This window comes from Polistes canadensis, unplaced genomic scaffold, assembly GCF_001313835.1.
Source record: "Polistes canadensis isolate GaletaPanama2010 unplaced genomic scaffold, ASM131383v1 scaffold_9, whole genome shotgun sequence".
NCBI lineage: Eukaryota > Metazoa > Arthropoda > Insecta > Hymenoptera > Vespidae > Polistes > Polistes canadensis.
Window position 1 is genome coordinate 1,624,679 of NW_014569556.1, and position 19,154 is coordinate 1,643,832.

General features: G+C 31.4%; 1 protein-coding gene across 5 annotated transcripts in view; it reads right to left on the reverse strand.

Annotated features, from left to right (window-relative positions):
* LOC106792224 (potassium voltage-gated channel protein Shal-like) overlaps window positions 1–19,154 on the reverse strand; it is a 62,501-nt gene that overhangs the window by 30,123 nt on the left and 13,224 nt on the right. For all 5 annotated transcript variants that reach the window (XM_014758488.1, XM_014758478.1, XM_014758512.1 and 2 more), the window contains exons 2-3: window positions 15,107–15,295; window positions 4,675–4,827 (exon numbers count right to left, since the gene is read on the reverse strand). In XM_014758488.1, coding sequence (XP_014613974.1) covers window positions 4,675–4,827; window positions 15,107–15,295 — 342 coding nt within the window. The remainder of the gene's footprint in view (window positions 1–4,674; window positions 4,828–15,106; window positions 15,296–19,154) is intronic.

Below are 19,154 nucleotides of genomic sequence, written 5' to 3' on the forward strand. Positions count from 1 at the left end.
GTAAATATATATATCTGATCTTTTTCCATTTTGTTCTTTAAGAGAAATATCACAGAAAAATTTGAGGGTAAGTCGGTAACAGTAAAGCGTGCTCAAGACACATTACTAAGTCGGATTGCATGTTAATCAGTGATTAACGCGAACGAGGATTTAGAGAAAGATTAAAAAGAGAAATGATGAACCAGTGAAAAATAGCTTCCATAAAAGTGGAGATAGAAGAGAAGGCACAGTTAAGGGGTTTCGATGGGGGTCTCGTCCTGGATCTGTCGAGCGACTAAGTCATTTATCACTTCTCATTTTCCCTCGTTAACGTCGAACCTCCCGGTTATGCGAGAGGCTGATTTACGAGTCGATATACATCGAACTGCCAAATGTTTCAACCGATAGATGCCTAAGCCGACAATAATTTTACTATAATAAATATTTCATACCTTAACAAAGATTTGATTCTATAAAATTAAAAGAAAAGATCAAACAAATTCTACGATCCAAGCAATCCTTCAAATCCTTAATGAAAAACCTCCTTTACTCGTAATTAATTAAATTCTATGTGTAAATGTTTTCAAGAATCTTTTTAATATAATACACCGTTAAGAAATAATTTAAACTTGTAAACGTAATTAATGTTAAATATTTTATATGCCGTTACTTTTTCATTAAGTTTTTCATTCAATATTCGAAGTTTATAATTAATCGATAACGTAAAAAAACTTTCACGAAAGTTAGCGACTAATCGATAAAACTTTAGAGAGAATACGGTCGATATGTTTATCTTTATTAAGTAAATTTTCGTATATTAAAAAGATATTGTTTAAATCACCATCTCTCTAAAGTTCCATTTATTTTGTGAATAAACATAAATATAGATATAAAAACGTAAAAAATTAAATTACACGAGAAACATAAATCTGCGTTCTTCTTACTTTCCTATCAACGATCGATATTACATTAGGAAGGAGGATTTACGAGTCGATACGTCAAATTTTCAAGAACGATCTTATCAAGTATCCAATGACTGGCTTATCCATTCTGTAAGACGCAACCTAAATTATACTTTCTGAATTTAAGAGCAATGTAAAATGAAGTCAAAGGGATATCCAACCCTTTGACTTCATTGAATCACATTTGCAAATAAAAAATTGTTTTAGGCCCGCACATAAAAAAATATAATAATTATTAACGCGATAATTATATTTTGAGTAAAAAAGTTATTAAATTATTTAAAATATTTGTTTTAACACGTTGACGCTAACGTGTACCACAGGTGTTTCACATTAGATAATCTTGTAAATAATAATACAGAAAACAGCGTCGTCGTCAACGTATTAAAAGGAAGTTTATGATTTTATGTTATGCTGCGCATTCGTAACGAAAAACGTTATTCATTTATTATTGCATGTTGCACGCGGATTGGAACAACTTCGAGTAATAGAACAAGAGAAAGAGAGATATACTTCAAATTTGGGAATTCGAAGTGAAGACAAAGATTGGTATAGACCAGAGTTGATCAGAGAAAATATGTTCGCCGTTACCGAAGTTATAAATCAAAAGACGCGGAAACTACAATCTATAGATAGTGACCTATTAAATTTGATCATCGTCGTTGCCGAAAGTAAACGTACCGGATATCCGAGGCGAAGTTTAACGAAGATAGAAGAAACTTTAACACGCGTAAAGAAGCTCTCCGACTGTCTTCCTTATCACATAATTTTGAAAAACTTCAGCACTGGTTAGTCCTCGCAAATTGCTTTCTCTTCCTAGTTTCGTTTTTATTCATTATTTTTTTTTTTTCAATTAAAACTTTCTCCCCTTTATAGAAGTATTCTCTTTTTTTCAGGAGAACAAAACGAGACTAAAGAATAGTGTACGATATATATATATATATGTATATTGTATACAAGGTGTTTAGAAAAATTGGAGTTAAATTTATATTTTCATGCTAATGAGGCCAAGTAGATAAAAACTAAAAGTTCATAATAACTTAAATACATATATCCGAAAATGTTGTTCTTTACTGAAAAATTATGAGCGTTCTTTTAAAAATACAAATAAAACTGTTCTTATAACTTATAAGAAATTATAGAGAAAGACAAATAATTCTTATTGAAAGTTCTTATTTACACGTTTTTAAAACCTATTATTTATGATGTTTGTTAAGAAGAAAAGACCTGTTTTAAAAATATATTCAAAATCTATTTATGAACTACTACTTTTCATTGAATAGAAATACATATTCGAAAAAATTCGATAATTATTAATTCAACGAATGGAGGTCAGCATATTTGAAGAAAGGAATATTTAACTGCCATAACAATTAATGAAAATCTTCGAACGCTTATAACTTTTCAATAACACATTTTTTAATATGAATTTATAACAACTTTTTCTACCGACTCGACTTCATTAACACGTAGTATAAATTTGACCTAAATCCTTGAACATCTTTTATATTTTACATCTATATATTTTGCCTAAAAAATTAGTACATTTTAATATTTAAAGAATTAATTGAATTGAAGTTATTTGAACTTCAGTCTCCTTTGTTCCCACTTTCTCTTCTTTTATTTGCCCTTTTATCGATTCGTTGCGTAAATCCAGTACGTTCGCATTCGAATCTATGTATTTTTAAATATCTACGACACTGATTTAGAATTCGGTACGAAGTCAATTAAATTTCTAGAATAATTATTTCCAAGAGTAGATCCCACTCCCGATTTCATCGATAAAGAGGGAGTGGCAACGATGAATATATTTGTTATTTATTTTTATTTATTTTATGCATATATTTAGATTTATATATATATATATTTAATTATTCATATATATATATATGTGTGTATTGAATATTCTAAATTTGATAACTCCATCTCCGAGGATAATTCTCATAATAAGATTTACGAGAGAAACGATAAAACGATCTTCACGATTTCACATTGAAAAAATAAAATCCTAGCGATTAGGAAATCTTTTTATACCAGCAGTAAAAGCAAAAAATATTCATTCGAGAGAACCAATTAACAATTCGAACTCTCAGGGCAGTGCTTGGAGAGACAGTTAATCGTGAACCAAGTCCACGAAATCGACGAGACGATTCGTTTAATTCCGACTTTAGCCAATAAAATGTCTGTTTATCGCATACTTTTTTCTTGAACAATAATAAAATTTCATTTTATCTTTATCGGAGTCAAAATTTTTCTTTTCAAAAATGCAATAATAAATAGAATTATAAAAAATATTTCTAATGTTTCAACGTTAAAGTAATTACAATAAAATATTATTTCAATTAAACTTGAATTCTCGAATTCAAAATGATATATCGATCAATAATAATTCAATATTTAATTGAAAAAATAATAAATCAAGATAAAATATACGATATCTATGTGAAATTAAATGAACAAATGCAAATCGTTTAAAGTGAAATATCCAAAATAATATGAACCGGCGTATAGTTTATTTAGAATAAATTATGTCAGGAAAAAGATGCACGATATCAGTACACTTTCTATGCATATATTCATATATATGTATATGTACTATATAACACGAACCGTTCATCGAGTATTACATGGTGGACCGATTAACGACCACCGTGGTTATATTATTGAAAATAGAACGCGATCGAAGAGAGGGATGTAGCAACTACGTGCGACACAGTAGAGAAAAAGATAAAAACAACGTGCGAGGGGAAAAATAAAGAAATAGAGGCCAGAGAGATTCGTTGTAGAATATAGTGACGCTCTATTTTGGCATTCTCAAAAGCGATGACAACGGAATTTTGTCGTCACATTTGATTTCCGACATATGGCAGGAATTTACGAACGTTTATCAAATCGCCAGTATGACCAGCGTATTATTGGAACTACTCCATCGTCATGATTTTCCAACTAACCTATTAAATTCTTGTCACCAAGTTTAGAATCTCGTTCAACCTTTCTATTACAGGATGATGATGATAATAATTAAGAGATATATGTTCTCGTTCGAAAGAATTCGATAACGATGACAAAAAAAAAAGAAAAAAACATAGAAAATAAAGGTAAAATTGTTTTAATGACGTCATCGGTAAAGAAGAAAATCCTATATCCACAGAGAGAGAACAAACAAAAATAAAGATTTAAACTAGCAGCGATAAAAGTTGAACTTGTCAAAAATCAATGTACGAACGACCGAAGACGTTATTCGAATATATGAGAACTATCCTACTCCCTTCTTTTCGTCTTAATCATAAGTATCTATTATTTAATCCTTACGATATGTCGTGAGGATATAAAAGATGATAATTATTCAAGGATCAGCCTATAATCTCGTGTGTGTGTATCGTACCATTGTAAGAAGGAAAAAGGAACGCGTTATTTAAGACGAGAAATGTGTGTTTTCTTTTGTGCTGTTTCATTTTGATAGGAAAGAAACCGTAGAGTTCCATTGAGCTAGCTAGCTAGTTAGCTCAGCTCACACCCTTGTCTCGTTGTACGGGCTCGAAGTGCTCGCGCCTTGACGACGTCTGTCCTCGCCTGGAAAGTTGAACGCGACGTTCGGCACAGTAGTCGGATCTACTAACTGGCTAGCCTGCGGATTCTGGCAGGTTGTCTGCGATTGGTGAGAGTGGGAGGAAGATGAGGGTGGACCCTCGCTTATCGAGGTTGTTGAGACAAGTATACGCCGACCGCGTACCTGGTAACGCTGAGGGTAGCAGCGACCGCAACAGGAGTGCAGGAGGCCACCTCTCGAGGCAGTGCTATGGGCAGGTGACGTCAGTGGTGACGGTGAACCTGGCCTCTTTGGGGCACCGTTATAGGGCACCTCCATCTCCACGAACTCGCGATCCTGAAATCATAATACATTTTTTGTTCTATTAATCTCTATATATCTAACTTCGATAATAATGATAAGCATTGAAAGTATATCAGGTGCGTTTGTACAACACATTATTGCAATTATATCACGATATACGAACATATAGAAAATATCTTATATTTCTAATTAAACACTTAAATATTTTTGTTGATTTAAGTGGTATGAGAAAGTATTACGGGACAAAATTGCTTCGTTCGATTGGATAAATACAATAATATACAAAGTTCTGTAGGAAAAATATATAGGTGCTCGGTTTTAAAATAGACGTCCTATATATTCATTTATTTAGGTTGATTACGTACGATACGTTGAAATGAGAACAGGTACGTATACTCACAGACAAAGGAATAAATATATTTGAACAATTACAAAACGTGACCCGAAATATGATTAACCTTATTTTATTTCTTTGAAATAAAAAAAAAAAAGAAAAAGTATATTTCATTGTCGATAAGATAATTTTCTGTTTTATCGTGATTTAATTGTTAACCTATAAAAATTTTTTTGTACGATAAGATTTAAAACAAAAATTGTCACAAAGCTGACTCATTGATATTGAGAAATGTAAGGATTTTATTAAATGTTTTAACAATGTGACGTCGTTGCTTTGAAAAGGATCGTGGTTGATGGAGTTCTAACGATATTATCTACAGTGCTCGCGCAGAAAAGATAGGAATGATGTAACCTTTGAACTTTCGGAACTTTCACAGCTCGTTGGGAATTATGACCACTTTATCTCTGTGTAAACCGATATCTTTCTACGGAAAGCTTAAGTGTCATTTTTAACTTTGAAAGATTAATATGCAGGGTGTTTCGAAATTCCTATTAAAAACTCCTAGGACTTGCAGAGATGACTATATAAGTATATAAGGTTCTGAATGAAAGTCCATGTCCGGAAACATAGCGTGCTACAAGTAAAACCAAATCAAATCAATGTTTAAATATCTCGCTTTTAAGGAGTTACAGAGCGTTACTAACGTAAATACCGATTCCAATAAAAACATTTTTCAAATTTTTCTTTACGAAAAAGACGTTTTATCCAATATTACGTAATATGAAGTCATAAAATAGTCCACTACAAGAGCTACTCAATGTGGCAACTACCAACTGAGTAACAAACATTATACTTGTGAAGCATGTTCTTGTACACTAAACGTACATTGAATATACCCTTAACATATTTCATAACTTTGCATAATATAACATTGGATAAAATATCCTTTTCGTTTAGGAAATATTTTTTTATTGAAATTTGAATTTATGTCAACAACGCTCTTGAACCTAGCAAAAGTGTGAGATTTAAATAATTAAATTTATTTTGTTTTATTTGTAATATGATACATTTCTGAATATGAATTATGTTACATCCTATATAAATTTATTTTTTTTTGTAATGTAATATACCTTATGGAATCCTTATCCAATTAGAATTGTAGTCATTATTATTCATACTCAATAAAAATAAAATCTCTTATCTTTTGCTAAATCCTTGCACGATGAATTAGGGGCGTGGAAGAAAGCCATCAGGAATAAGTTAGTTTGTTGCAACCAATTAATCAGTCAATAAGTATTTATTATTCTATATTCAGTAAATCCAATCTCTAAATAGTTAATAAGTTTGTAGTGAGTTGATAATTCTGTATTCAGCATTCTGTGAAACCGGGAATAAACTGAATACATTTAATTCGGAAATCAGTGAATCTGCAACCTAAGAGAAACTTACAATAGCTAACACAGTAATAGAAACAAACGTAAGAGTAAATTCTCCTATAACATTTATCGGATATTATTCGTCTATCGTTAGACGAAGTCTGTTGTAAATGAACACGCTATTGGTGAAAAAGGTAAGCGATTTGAAATATTTATTTTAATACCCTATTCTTTGCTTCGCTTACTGTTAGAATTCTAATTTATTTTCCAATCCAATCATCTTCTATTCTATCCTATCGATCAATATTTCCTATCTCCTCCGTAATCATCAAATGCACATTCCTTAGAGTCATTCCTTGATAAAAGATGTGCAACCTGACTAAAAACTGACCATCGTATATTACGTATATATAGAACATAGCCATTTCTATTCAAAACTTTATCTGTTCACAGGGGACAGTCCCCAGGTGTTCCACCATTTTTGATTCAAAACTTATAAGCAACTTTTGTATACAATTATAAAGGTTGTTGCTTGCATAATATGATATTGATGTCATATATAAAATTGTTTCATAGGTTCTGAATCAAAAATAGTGAAACACTTTGGGATCTACCCTTGTCAAAATTCTGACGCAAACTTTAGGAATCTCAAAACTTTCTTTACAAAAATCGTCATTTAAAGTTACGTATTTTATATTCCGAGAGCTACGGTAAAAAGTGTAGATAATCTTCCTAAATATAGTAAATCAACGATATTGATCTGTAAGCAATGTTCGACACCGAAGATATTTGTTACTGACAAAAATTGTATAATATTAACGGTGGAAAACGTCATCATCGATCAAAGCTGAAACTTTAGAATAGTTGATTTCATAATGTAAAACATTTCTAACAAGCTTGAATTACGTTTGTACAACAAAGCATGTCATAAGTCCTCATGTAAAACAGCTGTTCCCAGTTATCCCACAAAGTATATCCATATACAACGAGATAATTCGATGGCGAATTTAGGCCAAGATTATTTTTCTACTAAATGGAAATGGAAATTATAAAAATTATTGGTTTGAAGACACCTTAATCTAAAAGAAGATAACATATCAGGCATACTCATCTCGTTTGACATTTTAAACATGAAATTTTTATCCTCCACACGAAAACGACCTCGTATAAACGAATATATATGAAAGTATGTTATACAAGAAGAAACAAAATTTGTTCTCGAGAGACTCCTTGGTTGCTTCCAACGTCGGTTGTTCGGTAAGTTAACAAAAACTTTTTTTGTACATTTTACTGATGAGATTGTAGCGCTATTCCATTCTGCGGGATCAAATCTTTACTAGAAACTTGGAAGCTCAGTAGGATATGATTCCCGCTTGAACGATAATATAAAGATTACTCGATAACCTCTCGTATTCTCGCATTGGAGCTTTCTCACTGAATTTCTGCGAGTATCAAAGGTATTTTCTTGTTCTCTCTCTCTCTCTCTTACTTTCTCGTTCGTTCGAACTCGCTAACAAAATATGCGATGAACTTTTCAAATTTCAAAGAAATAATTTTATGTATATACCCGAACGGTACTACCTACTGCATCTATAAAAAGAAATCTCAAGTAATGGCATTATTTGTGCGTTTAATCGGAGCTAACGTATCGGGCTTTCGCAAAAATGAAATCCGATAGCTTGGCTTTCTAATGTAATCGATGGGAAAGTTTTCTATCTTGAGCTTGCTGCAGCGAATTGATGCGTACCGATATATTTACTTATTCTATTAAACTTTAAACTCTAGTTAATCCTTGATTATGAGCGTAAAGAAATATTTTTCTTGCTTTTAAATGCTATTCTCGTGAAATATATTCATGAATTTCCTTTCTCAAAACAGCTGTAACATATTCGAGTGTTTCATCTCGCACGCACTACTAATTATTATTAACTATACCATCATATTTTCTTTTTTTTTATTAAGTACATTTTAATTTTTTATTTTTCCAGAAATTTCACATTTACCAAAAGTTATATCGATTAGAAATAATTATTTTTTACTAATTTGCTGCTGCGATCTCGTTGAAAAGTGTACACTTTAATTGTGTTGCCAAAATGAAGCAATTTTTTTATTTACGTGTAGTTACATGTATTCAAATTGATTGCAATTGTGATCAGAACATTGTTATTCATTGCAAATCATGATATTTAATTGTTACTTCTTTTACTTTGTTTACATAAAATAAAATATAATTTCTTATATAAAAGTTGGAAAACAATTAAAAAGACTCTAAAAAAGAAAAAAAATATCCGAACGTAAAAATAAAACATTCAATTTGAAGAATAACAGCATGATCAGAAAAATATTTTCTTTCTTCTATCCTATATACCTCTACTCGTTATTTTCTTCAAAGTACCACCTACCATTCTCCCTCATTTTCTATACAAATTCTATACAGATTCGAATTCGATAAATTCATTCAATCGTGAACAAGTAGAATAACGCGAGTGCTCAGAGAAAGAAAATCTTAAAAAATACGATACGTATACAAAGATATAGCCTCGTCAAAAATTTCTTCGGATAAGCGAAAAAACGAAAACTTTCTCAGAAGAACAAGACAGTCATTAACGGAAAAAGTCATATTATCTATTATAAGTCAATGTTTATTAGTCAAAATATATTAACTTTCGTATGCAACAATAAATTCGAATGTTTTGAACAGGATTTAAAAATTTGATTCCAATGTTCTTTATAATTTATTTGCTGAATCTCGTCCATTTCTTCTACCTTCTAGATAAAAGTCGTCTATTTTCCAGGCTACTACTTGTGTGAATTTCTTACAAAAAAAATTTGGAGAAATTGACTAACGCAAAGACTGACGCAGAAACATAGATGTATACAGTTGATGGATTCGTATTGGAGCGTTCATTTATTCATTTAATGTAAGTAAATTCTTTCAAAAAATGGCTGCCTGAGTGAATTTAATATCGGTCAACCGGAAATAAAGGTTCATGGGAGGAAAAAGTATGGAGAAAAAACGAAAATAGAAAAAAGGAATGGAAAGAATTGGAACAAAGAAATGAACTGGACACCGGACTACGGTTTTATCGGAGCAGAAAAATAAGGACGAATGGAGAGAACGAGCAACAGAGCCTTGCTTGATTTCTCGACCCTATGCTGATTAATACGATTCAGCATAACCTTTATTTTCAAGAATGAAATTATTGAAAGTATTAAAAAATGTTCCAGGAAATTCGTGTTGAATTAAATTGAAAATGATTATATTAAAATCTTTAACAATATTAATAATTATATTTAATAATCATGTTTAAAACACAATTATTATATACATAATAATAATTCAAAACCAAGGTAATTATTTGATCGTTTTGTTGATTAATTGTTGATTCGTATTTTAATTAAAATTTCATACAATTCAACGAGATATTTGCTTTAGATATAAAGATAAAAAAAAGTCAAAAAAGGATCGATTAACAGTATACTCACTCAACAAAACTAACTCGCATTCTAATTACGTAGAGTAGGTGCTAGAAAAATCGGTGCAACACTTTTAAACCTAGAGGTACAAAACTGGAGTCGTCAAAGGCCCGTCCGTGCTTTCCCTCCGACATGAGGTAACTTTGAAGCAGCTTTTACGACGACAAAGTCATTCAAAGACCCTCCCTCCTTCGTTTGCCTTGTTTGTTATAATAGTGAGAACCGAACGAAGCCGGCCGAAGCAAGTCTCGAACGAAGCCGAGCCGAATGAAGCGGAACTTAAAACCGATCGGCAACGTGTTTCTTCCACGACGATTGCGTTCGATGTGCCACGCCAGATGGAAAATCCGTGTTCTGTATCGTGACGACAACGACAATGAAGGGATCTACCAAGCTTTATTGTTGAATATCCTCTTTACATTACGCCTTGCTATAATTAGCTTCGAGGATGACGTTTCCCACTATCCACGAGGATGAGAGAAAATATGAGAATTCTCTGATAATATTCAATCGAACGCGAGCATGACCCGGAAGAAATCAATACACGACCTAAAGATACCGATTGGTCGCGTCCGCTAGGTCGACGAATAGTGCGAGAGAGAATGAGAAAGAGAGTGTGAGACGTTTATCGAAAGGATACGCTGCACTCTCCTTTTAACAAATCCGGATTTACCAACATCCTCGCTCCGGATATCGATTAACTTCTATCCAAGCTATTATTCAAAGACCCAAGCGTTTGCCTAACCTACGTTTATTTTTAACAACCGATCTTGTCAAACATTCCTCGCACACGTGCTTTTTTATTATTTCATAATTGTTCATTTTTATAATGGACTCGTCGTCGTGTTGACATATAAATGCATAGATGGAACTAACGTAAAATTGACAAAAATTATATATCTATGCACCTGAGATTCATTTTACACTGTACTTTTTTTTTACACTATTCCATTTAACATGTTTTAGCTACGATTATGCAATTTCCTAATGCGTTTTATTCATTTTTGTAAAAATTGTTTTCAAATACAGTTTACTATTTTTAAACGACAATCTTTTCTATTATATACTTAATTTAGAAAATGTTTTTATCGAATAAAGTTCTAAATTTTCAATTACTTTTCTAATATTTATCGATCATTATCACAAAATAATAACAATGTTATGTAACGATACAAAACGTATTCCTGATTTATTTATTACTCGACGAATATAATATCTTTATCATTTATTTTCGGTTTCATTAATTCGTGAACAAACGAAAAAAAATGTTCCGTAAAAATGATTACCTGTTTTCGAGAAAGGATAACATAAAGCAAGAGAGAGAGAGAGAGAGAGAGAAATACGGTGAACGAGATCACAGGCTTTGAATTTTATTAAGCATTCCCGAAGCGAAGGCCGTGCCACACAGTGAAAGGGTTGCAAACACGTTTGTGGCTTGTCGATGGCCCATTCTGGAGCAATAATGATCGATCGAACGATCGAGAGCTCGATTTACGATCGTCTGCCACTTCGTCTCTGTGACGATGCAATGACGAAAGCATTGAAGTGTCGTTATCTCCTATCGTGAAACCGTTTTCAGGAAACGTGATGTGGAAGAAGGGAATACCATTATTCGAACTTAGTTTCTAAGCATGTTCCGTTAGATATCTACGACATGATCAATTCAATTCTACTAATTTTCATCCATAGACTCAACGTGTAAAAGAAAGAATGTATGTTTAAGTAATTGATATTTAAAATTTTACAGAAACAATAAAATCACTATAAAAATATAACATTCAAAATATATCATTAAATTACTTGTTAAATAATTGTAATTATGAAAGTGAACTTAAATACAAATATTATCAAAATTCGATTTTAATCGTTTAATTTTATACTACGGATATAATTATAATATGAAATAAATCATAATTATTGTTTAAAGATAAAAAGAAAAACATAAAAAGGCATGTACTATAAAAAGTAATATAAATAACATGTTAAAATATCACACACACACACGTAACAAATATTTCTGAAAATGTTAAATGACGAATTCGCATTAAGTTAAAAGAAAAGAAAAAAGAAAAAAACATTCGATGCATTCGACTGTAAAAAAAAAAAAAAAAGAAAAAAGAAAAAAGAAGTAATTTTACAGATGGAAGAGTCGTCGTAAACGCGTGAAAAAAAGTATTTTCGCTCCGAAAATGTCAAACAATAAAAATAGACAGGTGGCAGAGAGGGGAATAGTAGATGGACCTCCCACGAGAGATAGGAAAAAGAGAGAGAGAGAGAGAGAGAGACAGTTAAGCGTCGGCAGGAAGCATCGGAATGCTGAAACGCACCAAGATCGTATACAACGAAGCTGAGAATGCAAAAGAGGAAGTGAAACGACGTGCCTCCGAGCCGTGAACACGGTTTCTGACGCTTCAACAAAGGTACCCGGAATCGCATTGCTTTCTGGGTTAAGTACACAAGACGACTAGGAAAAAGAAGTGGAAATATAGAGGAAAGAAAGCGTGGTAGTTAGACGAAAAAACGCGAATAAATGCACAAAAGGTATATGGTAGGTTATCTTGATAACCAAATAAATATAAATAGCTTGATTTAATATAATAAAACTTAAGCTATATGTAAAAATGTGTAAATGAATGTGTTCATTGTAAAATTCATTGAAATAATTATTCTTCTCTCTTCATTTTTTTCTGATTAGTAATCCAATATTAAACGAATCCACGAATATTAAAAATCGTATAAATCCAAATAGAAATACAAAACACTTCAACTAAAAGTATTCAGCACTCAAAGGGTTAACACCTACTAAAGTTAGAATAATGCAAAGTACATTTGTTTAAAAAAATCACATATCTATTAATATACTTTCAATATTAAACACAATTCTGATTTGATATTTGATTAAATGAAAATTTTCAACACAAAATCATTACTAATGCCAGAAACGATAAAACAAATATATTTTAGTTGAAACGAATCTAAAATATTAGTAGAATATAATACTGTGTTAGATTTATCTTAATTGATTAATTATTAATCGATAGAGGTGTCTATTATTGTCTGAAAGCTCGGTGTGTATGATCTACGTACCGTCCTCTTCGAAATCCATCGTTAGACTGGCACGTTGTCCTCTGTGAAAGTTCTTTTATTGAATGTTGTTTACTTGACTTTCCGAAAAAGGAAATTCTATTTATTACGAATATTACTTTTTGTTATGCATATGTAGTCTTCGGAAAGTCATATAAACAACATTCAATAAGAAAAACTTCCACAGAGGATAACGTACCAGTCTAATGGTTGATTTAGAAGAGGATGGTGCACCGAACATATACCACGTGCTCTTAAATAACAATATACATTTCCTTCGATAAATTAACAATCATTTACGGTATATCTAATACAATACTCTACTCTACTAATATTTAGAATTGTTTAAACTAAAATATATTTGTTAATTCTCTTTTCATAAAGACAGAGAGAAAGAGAGAGAAAGAAAAAGAAAAACAGAAATAGTCAAAGTGTTTTACAGATACGCGTGTGTCTATGTGTGTGTGTGTGTGTGTGTGTTGCTGACATTTATATTATCTTTAAATATCAAGTATATATCTTGTGCAAATAGTGTAAAATAAAAATGCGTGGTTTTTATCTTTTGTTCTTTTTACAGAATGGAAAGAAGTCAACATGCTCGATAGAGTAATCGTGTATTATTGGATATACTTCGAACGAAGAAGAGGCGTTATCGAACGCTCACAGATGAGAAAAATAAAAAGAGAATAATAAAAGAAGACCCTTAGAGCTTGTTGCGTCCCTTCAATAAGCACGTACGTATTAATTGAACATCAATAAGTGCCCTCGACTTATGGTGTACTCAACGAACATTTGACATTCGCAAATGGAAAAAAAAAGATCTACTGAACCTTATTCGTTGAAGAGAGATTCTGTATTTGTTTGTTGCAATTGATTGCAAAGATAATCGTTCCTTTCTTTTCTTGTTTTCTTCATTAACATCCTTTTTACGCTTACCAAATATTTATGATTAAAAAAATTCTTCGTAGTAGATTTATCAGTAACGTTTAAAGGATACACTACGTCTCGTTCAAAAAATGACTACTCTTAGCACATCTCCAAAGGCGATCTTGTCCGTATCGGTACGCCCTGTATAGCAAAATTCAAAATCAGTAACGCAGATGCACTTTGCGAACGTCTCTTAAGATCTTTCGCGATTCTCGTTAGCGAGTCCTAATTTTGAAAGAGTTTTCCACTCGATCTTCATCGAATTAATTGAAAGAAGATAAAATGTATTTATGTACATGTAACCGAGAACAAGTGGAATCCACTTCATACAATGGATAATACAATCCAAACGCGCATAATGCAAGAGGATTTGTTCAATGTTCAAACAAACAAAAAAGAAAAAGAAATTAATAAAAATAGAGAGAAAAGGAATCGTGATTTTCAAGTAGATTCAACAAAATGTGCGGAAGGATTTGCATACCTATGTGAATGTAAATTATCCCACCTGTGTTGTTGCCTAGTATACAATGCCGTGCAATGATTGGCCAAAGGCACGCATGTTCTAACTGGTATATTGGTCACAGTATGTATACGTTAGCTTCGCATATCTTTCCACGTAGATGGGAGTGTTCATTTGTGTGTATGTGTACATGTTACGAGCAAGATAGAGCTCAAGTTGAACGAGTTATGTACTCGTACTTTCAACGAGACTACGCGTACGTATATATGTAGTAGATATAAATGTGTGTACTTAACACGACACTTCTTACAAAGGTAGTCGGTTAAAATTAGACGAGAACGGAAAGGGTTTTATTGAAATTACTCGACACGTCGATAGTTAAACGCAAAACTACTTGACGGATTTTAAATGATTTCCTAGCAGTGTTTTTTAATGAAACACCCATACGATAAAAGAAAAGATTTTCAAGGAATATATCATAAATTATACGTTACTAGCCTATTCCATCACCCCAAAAAAAAAATGTATTTTTAGGATATAAGAAAAGGTTTAATTATGAAATTCAAAAATATATATACTTTGAGAAAAAACGAATTTAAAAAGATGAAATATTATTTTTAAATAAAATTGAGAAAAAATGTTTTAACTCACCGTCGTCTTCTCTAAACAACGAAGTAAATGATGATGTTGTAATTCGAAAATATCCTCCTCCTTGTAGTTTTCGTCTAACGTCAAACCACTCTCCTGCGCAGCTAATCGAGCTTCGGCTGCTTTCTTTTTGCTGACAAAGGCTGCACCACTCGACGCTTTAGCAATCCTAATGCGAGCCAACCTCGCTTTCTGTAAAAAAGAAAATAATCGTCATTCAATTAACAAGTAGTTTTCATATTTGTTCAAATAAATTAGGAAAGAGAAAAATTAAAAGATCGAAATTTCAAAAACGAGCCAAGCACCTTATAGCAAATACATACAAATGTATATATATATTTACACCTATATTAAATATATTTATTGATATGTACGTATGAGTATGATTTTTCGAGTGTGTAACGCAATTGGCGAGTTTGACACTGTTAATTCACAAAGCGTCTTTATACTATCTTCTCTATTAAATGTTTTATGTCGTTCCAATATATCGGAACATCGATGAAAGATATTTGGGATTTATTGATTATCATTTAACCTACGTTAGAATGATCATACATTTTAAACTTTAAAACTTCCGTTCGACTTTGTTAACAATTTCCTAAAATTACTATTATCGCTCCGATATATGTATCTTATTTACATGTGCATGAGTAATTTACGACTCAAACCGACTAACTCAATTTTTAGAATTTTGTTTAATTCTATTATTATTTGTATTATTGACATATATATTTCATTTATTCTTTGCATTTTATATTTAAAATAAATTTCTTCAATAATTAGGCTATTTACAATTTTTAATAACCATTCAATTATAAAATATACGAAAATGTATACTACTTCATGAAATGTATTTACATTTCGTTGGGCTTATATACAAGCTTACGTTAAATGAAAAAATAAATTTCAAATATTTTAATATATTTGAATAATTCACCAGGGCGCGTTAATTATTCAATTAAAACAGAAATTAACCTAATGGTTATTCTCTTTTATATCTAATATAAAGTATATTAGGAAAATAATTTAAAACACACTGCGTAGAACATTCTATACAAGTTTTCGTTTAAAACGTGGTACGCAATATTTTCAATATATAAAACAAAAGATAATTACCTATCGCGTGGTAAAAAAACATAAATTATAATTTTATTCATGCTCACTCGAAATCCAATTTCTTTTATTTGAATCTATTCAATTAGCTTTATTTGAGAATTCTGCAAATAGCAGAATTCTATTGCATATACCAAGCTCATTCGCTCCCTCTCGCTCATTATCCGTAGAAAACAGAATTTTTTTACAAAAAATACATCCCTTTTTCTTTCTCTCTCTCTTTCTATGAAGACGCAAACGGAACTTTTCTTCTCTCTCTTTTCCGTTTGATTGAAAGCCTTTCTTTTCCTTTCCCATCCACTCTTTAGAAAAGAATGATCCTGAAAAAATCTTTCTATCTTTTAAGAAAGGTTAGTTCTTATATTCCATTTCGTATAAATACGAAACGAATAAAAGATGATAACGCACATTACCTTCTAATAATATAGTACATATTATGAAAATAATTTTGCATACAAAAAAAAAACAAATATTTGATATAAGTATATGCCTAAGATTTTTTAAACTACACATTCATTTCGCGGAATATGACAACGATCACGTCAACGTGGCACATTTCTAAAGATATCTTGTGATATTTTAAGAGAGATTTCGCTCAAGAAAATTTCATAATTCATTTGAAAACTGTACAGGTAGTTTTCTATTTTACTAAGAATTCACATTCCAATTTCTTTTTCGTAAATTAAAAACTCACTTTAATCATAATTACAAAGTAATAAACATAATTTGTTTCTGAAAATTCATTTCTTTTTTTTTTTAGCGAAAATCGTAATATTTTCGAAAACGCTTTTTTTAATATTATATTAATGTAAAAAAAATTGTTTAAGTTGAGTAATTATATACGAATAATCTACATACTCGCATTAAAAATCGTAATCGTGAACGTACGCAAAATAAATAGAAGAGATAAGATCGGATAGTTTTATAATGACTTCTATGAGATCATAGAAGCAGTTAGACTATTAGTCGTACTTGAATAGAAAGGAAAGAAGATATCTCATGGAAAGGACACGAAAGCTCGCGGGACAATGGCTCGTTAGATTTCGCGTGCAGGTCCATTTCGTATCGTGTCGCATGTTAAAATAGGAAAAGAGAGTGGATAAAGTGGGAGGGTGTAAGGGAGTTAGGGAGAAGTGGGACTGGCGTTAGCGATCACATAAAGTGGACTGCAGAAAATGCATCAACCGCAGGCCCTTGATTCAAAAATCGCACGAGCTCAGCAAAAGGAGTCGTTATACCAACAATGACTTATTGTTCCCTGTCCCGTTGAAGAATTTGTTGTTTTCCTTTTTCTACCCGCTATTCTCCTTTACCTTCCATCAAGCCCCTTTTTTGCATATACACCAAAACTTTAACTTCTATATCTTCTATCTTGTCCAGAACACTCATTCTCGCTTGATCAATTAAGCTTTTAACGAAGATTTTCGGTTGGGAAAATGACCGTGCTGTACCATTAAAGCTTTGCGCTTCGCAAATACGTGACGTTCGTGTAATGCCATTTTAAATGCAGCCAAATCGCGCGTCGCGCGCACCTACCCTACTTTCAACCAACCCAATCGCCAACTTCCATTTCCGTGATGATTATGTATATGAAGGACGAGACATTTCACAACCGACTGGTTCACTCTTATCGTTTCTTCTTCCTATCGTTACTTGTATATTAGATCGTTCCACTAGTCTATTATTTTTCCTTACGTTAATTTTACATGGACAATATTTTATATTTTACAGAGTTTATTGAAGAGAATTATATGAAATTATATAAATATAATTATATGAAAATTAATCAAATTTTATTCATTAGATAATAGCTTTTAATTGTAAAATAAAATTAGACGAATGAATACGAGACATCAAAAATAATATTTATTACGAAGGATTATATTATCAAGAAAGTTATCAAATAGATCATGACAATATCACACTATCGATATATTTGCATATACAAATAGTAATTAGTTCGTACTGATGTGGAAGTCAAACATATGCTAATTAGGATTCTGTTTAGAATTCTAATGTTGCTATATGCGTCATGCAAATAAACCAAACAATTGTTTAACCTGACAGATTAGAACAAGTAATTAATAGCATTCATAATGATTTTTCTCAAGATTTAATATACATTATTTTCTTTTAATCATTAATTCATGTATTATAATAATGATAAGTAAACATAGAATATTGGGATTATCAAAGCTTTGTAATTCTAAAAATAATTATGATACAAGATAGTATGTTTATTTATATTTGTTGTTAGATTAAAAATAGAATGTAAATAATTGCTAAACGTTACAGCAAGTATTATTGTAATATTAGACATTTAATTACAAAGTCTCAATACAAAGATATATTTTTTATAATAACAATCTGCTGATTGGTATGAAAAAATAATTAAAATTGTATATCGCAACTTTGCTACGGACAAGAATTAATATCTTATCGAAAACGAATAAATAAGTAAAATAAAAATGTTAATGGTGAAAATATATTATATTTCGGTCAAGGTCTATCAATCCCATAAGGAGACCAACGAGCAAAGTCTTGCTTATCGGAAAGGAAAATAACAAAGTAAGTGTAAGAGGACAAAAATAGTTTATCGATAATAATAATATAGAATTCTGTAGCGTAAATATAGACAAAATGAAGAAAAAGGGTAGAAAGAAAAAGGAAAATCAATGATGGTTTAATTTGACGATTCGAATTTTTCAATCCACATTAGAAACATTTAGCAATATGTATGATACTATTAAAGCCAGATCAGGTGGAAGTCGGTAAGTCGGTCAATTTGTTAGCTCGTACAAATTGCAATATAAATTTAGGGACGGTGACTATGGGTACGATATAAAGCTACACTTCTGCCAACAAGCGCCATCTGCTTAAAGGTAAAACGTCGTATTTATAGTGCGTCAGCTGTACGCAATGGCATATGTTTTCGCGG